Below are 15,422 nucleotides of genomic sequence, written 5' to 3' on the forward strand. Positions count from 1 at the left end.
GAGTGGCGGGGCTGGCCTGGCCCTGCCCGCCAGCCGCGGTCCGGGGCTCTCCTCTCCTCCCCGCGCCTCCAGCTTCGTCCCGCTGCTTCCCCCCGGCTCTTCTCCCTCTTCGCTGCTTTCTGGGCTCTCCCCCTGCGCCTCAGCCTGCCCGGGCCCCGCTGTGTTCTGCTTTTCCCGTTATTTCCCCCTGTATCCCCTTAGCCCCATCCCTGCCTTTTGGCCGTCTGTTTTGTAGTCATGGGGAAGGTGTGTGAAGGGGCCTCAGAACTACGATGGTTTGAAGGTTGAAAATGTTTCATATCCTGTTAAAAGCTGTGCACCGGTTATGTGATAGAGGAACTGTGCATTTGGGGTGATGCTTTTTAAGGGCTTCTGTATAGTTCATGAAGCGCTCTGTAAATCCTCAAAGTGAGGTTGTTAATTTTGTTCTTGTCAACAACGTGCAATATTTTGCCAATAGAAACGTTGGAAGAAGTTAATGAGGTGATATATGACTAGGACCAACATTGCTGTGTTCTTGTAGCAGTTTAGGGAGAGTGCCAAAACTGTGCAGGAGCTTCCCTTCAGTCTTTGGGATACAGTGAGTGCCAGGGGAACGTTCATGACTTATTTGTAGGGAATTTTCCAGACTATGTAGTTGTCTAATGTGTAGTTGTCTTCATGTGTCACATGAATATTGTTCTGCTTCAGGAAAAGTAAACTTTTCTCTGAAGCAATAAATTAGGAGGTTTGTGCTGGTTACATTATTGTTTTGAGGAATTTGTGACCAGCAGTTGAGTGCTGGAAGAATTTCTCCTGGGGTGATACTTTTCCCTTAGATAGAAAACTTTCAAACTGGCCTCAAGCAGATGTTCTCAGCAGCAGACATTACGGCTTCTAGTTCCTACTAGGGTGTCTCTTAACTGCCTGGATCAATTACTAAGTTGTGGTTGCTGATTTTTACGCTCAAAGTGGGGTATGGTTTTAGTTCTGTAGGTATTTTGTGTGAGTTGCAATGCTGACCTACCAAGCACTGTGGAAAGTAGAAGTGTGTTAATGCCTTTGTCCACCTCCTGTACAAGCATGAACTTTATTGTTAGAGCACAGTCTCTCCCTTTCTACCTCATCCGCTGCTTTACAGCGTTTATGTAAACATGGGGCTCCAACAACTGTACCCTTTCACAATGAAATCTCCCTTCTAGTGTTCTTGCCACTGGCTCCTTCCTTGCAAGTGTGCTTTGACGCTGTGCCAAGCTAAAGGCCACAGCTTTGTGTGAGTGTTTGATATTAGGTTTCCTCAAACAAGCTGTTATTGCTTAAGTTAGAATAGCCTCATTCTGGTATCTTTGTAATTAGCATGCTAAGGTGAAGCTTTTTTTGTTCTCAGAAAAGCAAGCCACGGTCTGAGCGGTTTCCTGTTCTAAAAACAACTTCTTTTATGTTTGTAAAAGCATACAAAATGACTTATTTCTTCTGAGTTAGAAAAATGATTTGTTTGAATCTTACTGTTAGACTAATCTTGACAAAGGGGACTCTCTTCCTTAGTAGCAGTTGTTACCAGCTTCATTAGTTTGAGATATGTTTAAAAACAAACAATCAAACCTACAAAAATTTACGTTATAGAAGACTGATGGAAACAATTTTCAGAGGCTTCCAGAGGTAGCTGGTAGTTGGAGTGTTTCTCTTGACCAAAAATAAGATTTTTGTTGCCTTAACGGTTGAATGCTATAATATTGAAGCCTTATGTTTTGCATAATGCAATGGCAAACTGTCTCAGAGAATGAGGAAGTTGGTCTAAATGAGGCCTTTGTCAGGCATGCAGTTAAGTTTATTGCTAGCAAATAGCTGAATGTACTGGTTTCAAGAGGAACCATCCAACTGACAACACTGTGTAGCAGCTGTGGTGTTAGTTTCTGATGAAAGTGAGTTATCTTTCCAATTAACTGGCCTCCAAAAGGGAGGTAAGACCTGTCCTATTTTATGATGCTGTCAAGATATTGCAGTTTCACGTTGAATTATTATTTGGAAGATGTTATTTTTCAGTGGTTGTAAATACCTGTGGCCTTTTAATGTTGGTAGGTCTCAGGCTTCAATTGCTCAAGTTGAAAATACCTTTCACAATAATTCATTTAGTCTTACGCAAATTATAAGTCTTGCTATTAGTCTCACGCAGATAATAAAATTCCTTCCATGTAAGGGTAAGCACTCTCTGATGAAACTTTCACTGTACTGATAGCATGATCCCAATTAGATTTTGGGTAAAATATTAAAGGATATTTTTGTGCCCATTCTGGGCTACAGGATCTTGGATACCACTTTCCTGTAGTCTTATTCAAATGTTGCAGGATCAATTTTTATCCTGAAGGAGCGGGGAAGATTTTCATGGAAATAAGCTGAGAACTTACGGTATTGGTTTGTCCGTAACCTGTTAGTGATGAGTCCCAGATCATCTCTTCTCAAAGGGGCAGATTTAACTGTTAAATGCATCCTATGTAAATTAAAATAATGTGTATGCTAACAACTCAGATGCTTAATTATTCACTTGTATGGGTTCACACCTTTGTTGTAAACTTACAATTGAATAATTCTGAGGTCAGCAGTTGGGTGATTATAAATAAAAGCCAGATTCTTCCAACCTGTTATACCTCCTGTGAGAGGTGAGACAATTATTGGTAAGCCAGTATCTTTAAGCTGTCAATATGTAGAGCAGTAGGTGCTCTTGGAGGGTGTGCTGTTGCTTGGTGGCAACTGGTGACAGTGTGTATGTGATCATGTAAAGCTGAAGGATTTGTGAACTAAATCTGTAAACTCTAAGCACTCAAAGCTGAGATAAAACCGGGGAGGAAAGTGTGTGTCTGTGTTGTATGGTAATCATCTTTTGTTGGTGGGGAGCATATTAGTAAACTGGCAGAGTAAATAAGCTTAAACTGAACTGAATAGCTTTTGCAAGTATTCTGAATTCAGCAGCTGTCTCTGGTCGTGTTTACAAGGTGCAAAACACCTTGTGCTGGATGACGCTGTATTCCCCCCTCATCTTCCCCTCTATCTAATCACCCAGACAAATGCTTATCTGTCCAGATGTGGTTAAATATGTTGTGCCATGTAAAGAGCTAGTATTAATCTTCTATTCTGACTGGGAAATTATGTTGAAAGCAGTGTTAAAGGAACCAGATGGGCTCATTTCAAGCACATTAAGTGACCTAGAACCCGAAGACAACACAGCTATAATACTCTGTTGAATAAAGCATCTGCCGTGAGCCATGTGTCACTAACTTTTTTTCCTCTTCTGAGCATTAAGGGAACCATCTGGTTATTTGCCAGGTTAACTTGATTCTATTAGGGCGGTCTTATTACAGCTAGATTACAGGTTAGCTGTGTCAGGATTAGCGTCCTGCTATTAGAGTGAGTAATATTTATGCATCAGCAATGTTTTATGCAGAGATGTTGAAATTAATACCAGAGGGAAAGGAAGAGAATTTACTGTACGTTTACAATTCCTAGTGCAGTCTTCCAGTACCTTGTCCAGAATGGTTTGTTTGCCCTTAGCAGCTGACTTCTTTCCTTAGAGTATTCTGCAATCTGATTATCTTTTCCTAGAAGACAGGAGACAGAAACAGTTTTCTTATTTTTAGTGACAGCTAAAGTGCTTTAAATCACATTTTAAACTTGCTTTTTAATTTTTGTTGCTCTGTTTCTGCTTTTCTTCCAATGAATGATTCAGTAGTTTTGAGGGTCCAACTGCATACCTATTTATTGATTTATGAATGCAAAGTAACAGGGATATGACCTTTCCTCATCTGATGTGGCAACTGTGTGTAATGTTTACTACTTTTCATGTGAATCCTTCATGACCTCCTTATTTAAAAAAAAAACCTCACTGTACTTGAACCTCTGTCAGCTGAGCAAGGCACGGAAAGGGATCAATTTCTACAGTTTCCGTGCCAGAGTGAGAGGAAGTAAATTATTCTGCAACTAAGACTGGGAGCAGAAGAGGGGATTGGAATTTTCCTGTTAGAGAAACTAACCCAAGTAACTCTGTTTGAACACACATATCCAGTTTTCGCTATTCATCCTACTTATAAGACACAAGGCCTTGCTAAAAATCATTTGGAGGAATGGGACTACATAAGACACTTTCTCACCTACACCATACACACAGTTTTCCAGTGTGTTAGATGTTTGATTGTCCAAACATTGACCCTGCCTAACATAGAAGATCTGATGGGATGACAATACACTGTGATACTTGTTAAACACTTGGCCAAAACCCAGCTCTCAGTTAGGTAAGATCACTACAGTCAACTAATTCCTCTTCAGTCTGTTGCTATGACAGTAACTAGCATTCAAACAGTAGTTGTCTTGATTTGTCTACAGTCTCTTGGTTTTGGTAGCAATATGTTGTTTAATCAGTGATGCCAGATGTTTAATTTCTTCCAGACTTTTTTCTTGCATATTTCTCACTAATGTAGCCAGGTAATTAGCAAAGACACAGTTATTTAAAGTTCTTGCTGTTAAGGTTATTAGAAGAATTGGTTGATTCCAGTGAAATAATTGGTTACATGTGAAGGTATCCTAAAGAAATTTGCTCTTGGTATGATCAGGTAGATGTTTTGCATGAATACTTAAGTCAATCTCTGTCACCTTGCTTCCTCTTTGCTGCTGTGGATGACTGTGTATGTGATTTGTAAACTTACTTTCCTTTCTTACAGGATGATGTGAGGCAGAAAGTGCACCTGAATACCTTTGGCTTCTTCAAGGATGGTTTCATGAAAGTCAATGTCAGCAACCTTTCATTGAAGCCACCTGTGGGCTCTGATGACAAGAGTAGCTTATCGGTAAATTACTTTGAATCCAGTGACTGTATTAAGCTTCCTGTGAAATTGCCCTTGCACTGGGTGCCTTAACTTGTTTGAGGTGTCAGATCCTAACTGGTGGTGGTGTTGGCTTTCCTCCCCACTGTGAGCCATTTATGGGGATATGTATATTGTGAGATTTATCCTTGAGCACTATCCATTCTGCTTTAAGGATAGACTTTAACTTACTGGATCCTCTGCTGAACTCAATGCGCACGTCTATAACCGTCTATATTGAACATAGGTTTCCTAAGCAGTCCTCTGATGTGAGATTTTCACATTGTTGTCCTGTTGCGTTGCAATGTATCTTGTAATCATTATATCAGTAGGTTTCCAAAACAGTGACTGTCTTATTTTTTTAACGTTACATGTTATATAGCACATTATATTAGTGATTTTAATAGAGAGACTGAAATACTAGGGTAGAAAACAGACCTATCTTCTTACTCTTCTGCACAGTTTGACCTCTTTATTACTAAAAGTATTAAAAGTTTTCCTCGAGCAAAAACATCTAGAAAAATACTGAAATAAGTTGAGTTCAGGGACAGAAGGTACTCTAGATTAGTTTGGATTTGAATCAGTATATATTTTATTCTTGGTGGATATGGATGAAGCAGCAAGCTTATCAGATTTGAATAATTTTTTTCTGTCTAATTAGGTAATGAGAAAAATGGGTTCTGCCTTAAACGTAGATTAATTTATTTAGAGAGCAGTATCTTTGACTTTCAGTGGTGCTTTGGCTTCTGATACGAGGGGAACCTGAGCTGTTTTAATCTGACAGATTCTTCTCAATTGTCTCATAGGTGGGATTCAGTTTGGATCGAACAAGGAATGATGGGTTCTCCACTTACCTGGTAAGAGTAAGAGATGTGAACTTGCTTTTCTAAGCTGGGGACATCTCGTAGTCTACCTTATTTCTTCCAACCATTCCTGGAATGAAAAAAAAAGAGCCTTTAGACATGGGCAGGTTGTTAAGGAAATTCAGTTTTACAACTTGCTGGACTAAGAATGGTAACCTCTACCTGAGGGGGAACATGTCCCATTTCTTATAAACAGGAGGGTACTTCAAAGATGTTTTGCTTATACTACCAGGATGAAGAAGTGGATTACTGTATCTTGAAAAGGAAACCAGAGCAAGATGTCTCTGTTGTAATCTTACTTCTGGACTTCAAAACTGAAGTGTGAGTAAATAGTGTACACTACATTTTAAAGTTGTTTCTCTAGTTGAAGCTAACGTAAAACTTGTGAAATTTCTTTAAGGGCTTGGAAAGCTGCTGTGTGTGTAGTTTATTTTTTAAAGGGTTACATGAGAGTTGAAGGGAGGTGAGAGTGAAAGAAAAAAATCTGCAGTATAAAATGGTCCAAGAATTCTTGCTGTATGTTGCAGGGATAAGGGGACATAGGGCAAAAGAATCATACCTTCATTGTGCTGAAGGCATGAACTTGAAGTCTTGGGTCACTTTTGCAGCTCTTGCACTGAGTATGCTGTTTTATTATTTGTCTTGAGTTACCTATTTTATGGAAGTATCTTCAAGGCTGCGTTGCTTTCTTTTGCAAGAACAACTGTAACTGTTTGTGTGGAAACATAATTTCTAATGAGACCCTGGTTACCAAAACTGAATAAACTTATTTTTCTTCAGCTGCTCATGTATTTGATGTAAACATATAGTGTGACTTCTCCCACAGTGATCAGTTCAATGCCAGGCTGCTGTAAGTCATGATCTGGTTCTTGCCTGTTCTCTGCGGTAAAAAACAAACAAGTCAAGACAAGTTGATTTTCCTTTATTGGGTATATGTAGGCTATGACAGATAGCCTCTTTATGAATGTTGATTTGCTTCCATTTTGTATAAAACTTCTTTGTTTATTTAGTGTGAAAGTACGGTTCTCTGCAGAAGCTGCTTCTTTGTTACCTAAAATTTCATTCATGTCTGAGGAAAATGTTACTGCCTTAAGTACCAAGCTGCTAAAAACTCCAGAACAGAGCAGTGATTCTGGTAAAAATCCTACGAAGACCAACCAAAATACAGACAGCAAAGGTAAGCCTGCTAAACCTGACCTATATGTGCTCTCACTACTAGTTCCTCGTTCATGTGCATCCAGCAGTGTGTTGTGGTCTCATTCTGGGGTCCCCTTGGGCTAGAACTTGATGCATGGTCTTATGTAAACCTGTGCGTAGAGCTACCTTTTGGGCTGGAGTCTCTCCTGCTCAGTGATTTCTGTTAACCAGTTCTGTTGATCCAGCAGAGACCTAACGTGACTGTTGGAGACCTACAGTACCTATGAGGAGGGGTTGAGGTACTTGGTTGTCTTTCGTCTGGCAAAAAGAAGGCTAAGGGGGAATTTGATAGCCACCAACAACTAGTTGAAGGAAGGTTAGAAGAACAATGATGCCAAGCTATTTTTAGTAGTGGCACACAATGCAACCGGTGGCTGTCCCCCCTTATTAAGTCTTGGGTGTCTCAGATTGGATGTTAGGAGGGAAAATAAGACTTTCCTAGGAAGGTATTCCAGCACTGTAGCAGATCATTTGTGGAAGTTGTAGAACCGCCATCCTTTGAGGTTTTAAACACTTGACTAAACAAAGCTAGGGCCAATGTGATGTAGTATTAACACTAGGCATGCTTTGAGTCAGAAGTTGGATTAAATACCTTCACAGATCCTTTCCAGCCAATGTTTGTATGAGTTTGTTTGTATGTATGTATCTAAAGAGTTGAAATCTAGTCTGTCACTTAAAAGCTGTGGGGATGGAGAAGTAACTATACCAGTAACCTTTCTTGGAGGCACAAATTTTTGTCTGGCTTCCAAACCAGCAGACGAAACAATTTTATCTCGGCTCTGATGGGATTAGCTCTAAACAGTTGACGTTATCCCTTCCTGGAAGAGTTTAGACTTCAGATCAGACTGCTGAGCAGTCTGAGTCTGTCTTGGCCTGTCATGTTCACAAGCTTTGATATTGTTGAAAATTTTGCACAGCTGTTCTAACAAGTCAAGAACTAAAGCTGAATGGCACTGAAGATAATTGATCTGACAGCTCTAGTTTCGCTTTTTTGTGCGTTAAATGTGTAGCATGCACATTGACAGTGTACTGAGGTGCGGGAGCCAAAAGCAAAGCTTAAGTCTTGAACTTTTGCTTCCTGGTAGAATGGGATGACCTTATGTTTGAAAAGCTTCTTACAGGAGTGGAGTGAAACTGTGAACTTGACACACACACACGTGCTCTACTGAAGTCTCCTGTCAATTTAAGGTTCTCAAGTTAAGAACAGATACTGACTTGGCAGGTCACCTATGCTTTTGGCTTTTGTTTGTTTGTGTTTTTACTGGGGCCTTGCTCAGTAGAGAGCTGAAAACTTTTTCCTTCCCCAGGGCTAATTAGGACTTCCATATGTTTGTCAGGCCATGTATTCACGTCCAGATTAAGATTAGTCAGTGAGATTAACAGTACTCAGTCATGACATTAAAAGTGATAGCTGTAGACTGTATGAAACAAGGCTGTAGCCTGCATCTGGTATAGGTCATCTGCCTCCTGCAGCACTGAAATTGGAGGGATTGGAAAGATTTCCTGGGTAGGCTTTTGTAGAAGGTGTAATAGTAGAGAAGCCTATCCTAGCATTTGAGGATGCATTCAGAATGAATGCTAATTGTGGGAAGACAACTGGGAGGGTAAAGAGGGACTGGAAAAGAATCTCTGTTAATGATTATCTAGGAAACTGTCACGCAGACAAGTATAGGAAGATTTGAGTAAAGTATTGGCAATGTGTAAAAGGTGCTAGTCTATAAGGATGTCTAAATGCAAATACACTAAATGTACCATTAATACTTTTATCTCTAGATAAGAAGTCCAAACAAAGTACAACATCCCCCCAGGTAAGAAACTATCTGCTGTTCTCTTTCAGAAAGAACTTGGGGGAATATTCCAGTATGAGCATAGCCAGAAAGTGGAGGGTATGATTTCTCTATTGGTCTCAGCTTCCACTGTTAAATATACAGAATGCAGTTTTGATTGTCTGGATGATGCAGCCAAATGTGGTAGTTACCTGCTTAAAAAAAATCTGAAAGTCTCTTTTCCTTTTCCCAGAGCATAGTAGAACAAGAACATCCTGTTCACAATGACAGAGGAACATTTTCATTTCAGGTAGGATGTCTGTCAGTGTCTAGTCTTAATGTGTGCAGACAGTTCCTTCACTGTACTACTTTGTGAAAAGTAAGTCTGTTGCTCCCTACTGTAGTCCCCATTTCTTTGGTATAGATGCCTCTCTGATGGCTCAGTAAGTTTTTGAGTGGACTCTTGTTAAGAACGTGTGCTGGAAATTTCTTTCTTCGTAAGGTGTGGGATCTGTTTTAAACTGTCTTTGGTATGATGCAGTTCTTCTAAATATCTTAGTCTGTGAGCCTCAGCACGTTAACGTTTACCGTGATGCAACTAGTGCATACAGATTTCTAACAAGAAATAGCTGTGACCTGACTGATGATTCACTTAAGGGGAAGATATTCTGTATGAAACCAGATTAATGCTTTGTTTTAGCACACTGGTTCTCTTGTTTGTTTTATAGTAACCAACAATCACGCATTTTTAAAATGTGTTATGTGGCACAAATCTCACTTCCATAGCTATCACAATTTGTATAGTTGGGGGAGGAACAGAATAGCTGCTTATGCTTTAGGGCAAGTTTGATCAAAATTTTACGCTTCACCATGTTAAATATACGACACTTCTTGTTATCTTTGGTGAACTAAGCTAAACACTGATACCTAAAGGTCTTCGATAAAGGTCTTGGATTACCAGAGTGCATAATTATAGACAGGTACAATGATTTTGCATCTGGAATTCTGTTGAAACTTGCAGATACGTTGGTATCCTCAGAACAGTATGCTTGCTGAAAGGAACCAACTGACCCTAAATGACTGACTTTTTTCATGCTTCAGTAGAGATGGCTTCTTACCAGGGCAACCCTGTTGTGAATGAGAAGAATGCTGACTTTCCTATTCCTTATTTTCAGTTTTTCTTTAACATCAGCTCTGATAACCAAGAAGGTCTCTACAGCCTATATTTCCATAAATGTGTTGGCAAGGATGGGCCGACTAATGATCAGCAGCTATTTAGTCTTGATGTGAGTATAGCTTCTAAAGTATAATTAACTCATTCACTTAGACTGAAATATACAGCTTTCAATTCTAGTTTGTACACCAAGCACACACTGTACATGAGTGTATATATGGGGTGGGAAGTGGTTCAGAGTTGTGCATTTAATCTCTGTAGTGGCATTTCTGAAGGAAGCAACTGCAGTAAGAAGAATTAAAATACTAGTTTTGGAGAAATGTCTGGAAATCCGAAGACTGTGTGTGGGCTGGGTTGTGACTAGATGCTGTAACGAGATGGGAGCTAAAACAGCTGTTCATGTTTTGCTGAGCTCAAAAATCACTTTTTCTTTACACAATTGCAGATATTAAGGCTGTTGCTGCAATCTAAATTGTTGGTATTTGAATTCAGTGTTTTTGCTTTTTCTGGCCTAATTAAAGATGCATTTTTACAGTGTTTAGACGCACATCTTAAAGGCAATATGTTATAGCAAATGTCTTATTTCTTTTAACATCCAAGGGTTCGGTCCTATGCTCTTTTGAGCCAGAGTGCATTATCACAGCTCAGGCTTTCCCTTCTTTCTCTTTCCCGTGCTCATGCTGGCATCCATGCTGGTGTATAGTGAGCTCTTCTGTAATGAATCCTCTCATTGACTGAGGTAACTCTCAGCCAGATCAGACCCCTGAACTGCTTTTTACATGGTTGTGCTGACGCTACTGCAAGGGAACATGTAGGTGATAAAACTTAGCAGCCCTACCTTAACTCAGACTAGACTACTTTAAATCTGCTTCTGAAGTTGTATGTTTAGAAGACCATATTTTGAATTGCTGTTTGTTGCTTTGACCCACTGAAGAAATAGGGAAGAGAAGAAAACCTGGATAACTAACCTGCTTGGTTGTATTTAGAGATGCAGGACAGTTTTAGTACTGCAAACTAGTCTTGATGAATTATTTTAATGAAGTCCTAGCTCATATAACCAAGCTGTTTAGGGGCATAAATAGGATGTTAAATAAAGCTTCTGTTTTCTCAGTCACAGGGTAATAGGCTTGCAGCAGGGTGCTTCCTTTCTCTTGACAGGTGAAGAAAGCCACTGTAGTAATCCTAAGAGTCAGTTTTTCAGCTATGTATGACATTCTCCATGCCTAAAATCAGGACTGTGCTAAAAAAACCTGCTTGTTTATGCAAGGTTGCAGATACTGTTTCTGAACCAAAGGTGGGCAAATTCTGAAGTTCGGTATAGCGAACAACTATTCTTTGGGAAAATTACTTTGCCTTTCTGAATTTTGTTGCATAACTGAAGCACTGGAAGGAACCTCTGTCCTTTTCTGCTTTTCAAGGAGATTATTGTTGTGGGTGTAATTTTGCAAAATGTGTTGAGATTCTTGAGGATGAAGAGTTGCTTTTATTTTTTTCTTTAAGAGTCTCAAACAGTCACCACTTCAGAAAAGCTAATTTTAAATGAGTGAATTTGATTGTGAACTGTAATTGTTAACTCAGTGCTTTAATAAAATATTTTTTTCAACTGTACACATAACACACCTTTAATATTCAGATAGAGATTACGGAAAAGAATCCTGAAAGCTACCTCTCAGCGGGTGAGATCCCACTGCCAAAACTTTACATTTCCATGGCTATCTTCTTCTTCCTGTCTGGGACTGTATGGATCCACATACTTCGTAAACGCAGGTGAGCAGACTAGTTTGGTGTCAGTGACAAGTATGGGCCTACCTTGTTTGACTTTTATTTTTTATTCCTCCTCTTATAATGTCCAATTCACAGTCAGATTTAATCACTTAAAACTCCAAATCTGGCTCAATATTGTGTGCCTAATACCTACAGTTTATAGTTGAAAACAGCTACTTCTGTCAGTATCACTGTTGCAGACTATTGTTCTAAAGTTATCAAGTTTTACGTTAAGAAATTCTTCATGTAGTGTGAAGTGCGTGACATAAGTGCCACATTAAAATATATTGTGGCAACAAATAAACAGGAAATTCCTGTAGTTGATGACAAAAGGAGAGCGCTGTTTGAAAATAACTTTAAATAACAAGAAAAACTTGATCAAACTTTTTTTTTGTATGGGGAATGGCAGCTTATGGCAGTGGAGAGCCATAAACATTTTGATTATAGTCGAAAGTGGTAGGAATTCCTAACTGAAAACCATGCTGCTTAGTAGTTAAAGCATAGCAACAGAAGCCAGGACCACCTATGATTCCGCTTTGGCTTTACCTCTGACTTGGTCTGAAGTTCACTTGGTGATCAGATTATTTGGTAGTCTGGAGTTCACTTGGTGGTGTGGTCTAGTGACTTGGGGGCGGAGGGTGGAGTAATACATGTTTGAATTATGTTTAGCAAATTTTCTAACAGTTATGATCTATATATGCAAGATGTTCCTATGAATTACTGTTTTTAATTAACCCAAGTATTAGAAATCAGAGTTGCAGAACATGTAGTTGAAATGTTGTTCAGGATGTTGCAAAAACTTGGACTGCAGCATTCCAGGGAGTCCTTTTACATTAATAGTCAGCTCAGCCTGGGAGTTACTGTTTGACATTTATAGGTTTTAAAGAAATACCCTTGGGAACTGAAATTTTTACTGCTGGCTTTTAATTGATGCTCTTCCTTCTTTTTTTTTTTTTTCTTCCCAGAAATGATGTCTTTAAGATTCACTGGCTAATGGCAGCCCTCCCTTTCACAAAATCTCTGTCCTTAGTCTTCCATGCGGTATGTATAACGTCTCTGCCATAAGTTGTTCAGCTAGGAAGTAGAAACATGGAATCCAGGGCATGCTGTTAGAGAAATTGGCTTTGGGGTGAAGAATGGGAGGGAGAGAAGTGTCTTTCCTATTGAAGCATTGAAACTCAACTGCAGTTGTTTGGTGGAAGTGGTTCAGTTTTCATCAGCAAATTCTGACTTTAAATACAATTGAGATCATGGCCTGAAGTGGTGAAGCGGCAAGCATAGATGAGGGTTGAATGAGTTCCATGAATTCTTATGTTTTGGCCATCTGAGGCTGGCCTGAAAGCTTGAGCTATGGTGCTGCTTCAGCTACGTGGCTTGCAAAAATGTTAATAAATGGAAACCTTGATGAATGTTTGTAAAATGTTTGTATGGTGTACTGTAGCAGACCTAATATTATAAGGTCTAACACTTTCAATATGTAAAGTCTCTGAATTGTATTGACTTTGCCTTTCCACTGGAAAGAGCTCATAAACAAAGGTCATGGTAAGCATTTAATCCTTCAATGCTTGTGCCAGCTATGACCTTCACCTTCATGTTCATGATAGGGTAACTGCTACAAACATTTTTTGGAGTCTAATGAATTTAATCTGGTTTCCAGTGAAAGTGAAACTAGAAAGCCCCTAGTCACCCAATGCAACTGAACTTGAACAATGAATGAATAAATAGGTTACAAATGCAGTTGTTTAACTATAGTTAAGTGTGGGAGCTCTGTGGGAAGGATGTAGATTGTATGAGATATATCCACTGACACTTAGGAAATACAGCAAATGGAAATGTGGTGTAACCGCCACCAATCATCCCTCGCAGAGGCGATCAGCTCCAGTGCAGGCGCGTCCCGCTGCGGATCGTGGTGTACAGGGGGGGTTTCCTGAGTCGGGGAACCCCAGGGGAGCGCAGGGACCTGCCGGGAGCCGGCAGCTCTCATGAGGGCGGCTGACGAGGCATGTGCAGGCCAGGAGTAATGGCGGCCTCTCCCACAAACAGCAGCCCCGGGGAGCGCTGCGACCAGGACAGGCAAACAGGGCGTGGTGCGTCAGCTGGGGTGTGGCACAGCAGTTTGCACGGGAAGGAGCTTCTTCAAAGGAGGGGCATTCCACGGGCCGAGTGGGAGACTTGGAATACGCATAACCCAGCAACCGGGCACCATTCTGTGATCATGGCAAAGGTCAAGGGCGCTCATCCTACCTGACCCTCAAGGCAGAATGGCGGGCACTTGTCTGAGAACAAAGGCTGCGGCTCTGGCTGGGGGGTCTGCACCATCTACCCCAGTGGTGGCCCATGCCTCCACCCAGTCAGAGCTGCTGAAGGGAGAGGCTGCAGCACAGACCTCAGGCTGCAGGACGTGCCTAGACCTCTCTCCTGGGGCAGGGACAGGCAGCAGACCTGCCTGCAAAAGGTGTGCCCAGGTGGAAGACCTCCTGCAGCAGGTGGCTGAGCTGCAGGAGGTGGTGAGAAGGCTGCGTAACATCAGGAAGGTGGAGAAGGAGTTAGATAGCTGGTTCCAAGCGCAGTCTGCAGCAGACCCACAGCCCATGGCCAAACAGCCAAAAACTCCCCCACCAGCACACACAGAAGGGGGGGGGAGGGGGGCCAATAATGCAGAAGAATGGACGGTTGCAAGGGTAGGGACCAGCAGGAGGAAGAGACTTCCCCCGAAGCCTGAGGTGCCCTTGCAGAACCGCTTCACCGCTCTGCAGATTGAAGAGGAAAGACCCATCACATCAGGAGAGACGCTGGAGCTGAGTAAGGCAGCCCAATCTGCCTCCCAAATAACAACCAGCACAACTAAGAAAAGGCGATGGGTGATAGTAGTAGGCGAGTCTCTTCTGAGAGGTACAGAGGCGCCCATTTGCCAACTGGATGCACTCTCTAGAGAGGTGGGCTGCTTACCGGAGGCTTGTATTGGGGACATCACCGAGAGACTACCAAGCTTCGTACGATCCACTGACTATTTATTATCCACTGCTGTTTCACGTGGGCACCAGTGATACAGCCAGGAGCAGCCTGAGGACTACCAAGAAGGACTACAGAGCCCTGGGAGCGGCGGTAAGGGACTTGGAAGCACAGGTAGTTTTTTCATCAATCCTCCCAGTCAAAGGGAAGGGGTTTGAAAGGGCCAGTCAAATCTGACAAGTCAACAAATGGTTACAGGACTGATGCCACAGCCAGGGCTTCGGCTACTTAGACCATGGGACTCGCTTTGAGAAACCTGGTCAACTAGGGGCTGACGGGGTCCATCTGTCAGAGAAGGGGAAGAGCATCTTAGGTCATAGGCTTGCCAAGCTGGTGAAGAGGGCTTTAAACTAGAGATGCCGGGGGAGGGGAACCTCAATCCATCCCACTCCTACCAGTTTGATGCCAGTGCCCACAATAGATGCCCAGAGCCTGGAGAAGGATCACAGGTCAGCAGGAGAACACCTGAAGAGCAGCACAAAGGAACTCCAGCCAGTAAGACAGCTTCATCGGGAGCCCAACTTAAATGCTTCTATGCAAACGCACCTAGCATGGGAAATAAACAAGAGGAGTTAGAGACGTGCGCACGCCTGCAGGGCTACGATCTTATTGGCATCATGGAGACGTGGTGGGATGGCTCCTGTGATTGGAGTGTTGGGATGGAGGGATACAGGCTCTTTAGGAAGGACAGGCAGGGGAGACAAGGAGGGGGTGTCACCCTCTATATCAGTGACCAGCTGGAGTGTGTGGAGCTCTGCCTGGGGATGGATGAGGAGCCAACTGAGAGCTTATAGGTCAGGATTAAAGGGAGGGCAGG

The 15,422-nt window shown here is 41.7% G+C and overlaps 1 protein-coding gene across 4 annotated transcripts in view; it reads left to right on the forward strand.

Annotated features, from left to right (window-relative positions):
• GPR107 (G protein-coupled receptor 107) overlaps positions 1-15,422 on the forward strand; it is a 40,860-nt gene that overhangs the window by 178 nt on the left and 25,260 nt on the right. For 2 of the 4 annotated variants that reach the window (XM_076355783.1, XM_076355785.1), the window contains exons 2-10: positions 4,689-4,814; positions 5,636-5,686; positions 5,889-6,013; positions 6,703-6,869; positions 8,663-8,697; positions 8,909-8,965; positions 9,831-9,941; positions 11,463-11,596; positions 12,559-12,634. In XM_076355783.1, coding sequence (XP_076211898.1) covers positions 4,689-4,814; positions 5,636-5,686; positions 5,889-6,013; positions 6,703-6,869; positions 8,663-8,697; positions 8,909-8,965; positions 9,831-9,941; positions 11,463-11,596; positions 12,559-12,634 — 882 coding nt within the window. The remainder of the gene's footprint in view (positions 1-4,688; positions 4,815-5,635; positions 5,687-5,888; positions 6,014-6,702; positions 6,870-8,662; positions 8,698-8,908; positions 8,966-9,830; positions 9,942-11,462; positions 11,597-12,558; positions 12,635-15,422) is intronic. The other 2 variants (XM_076355784.1, XM_076355786.1) reach the window with 1 other exon arrangement.

This window comes from Aptenodytes patagonicus, chromosome 18 (assembly GCF_965638725.1).
Source record: "Aptenodytes patagonicus chromosome 18, bAptPat1.pri.cur, whole genome shotgun sequence".
NCBI classification, from domain to species: domain Eukaryota; kingdom Metazoa; phylum Chordata; class Aves; order Sphenisciformes; family Spheniscidae; genus Aptenodytes; species Aptenodytes patagonicus.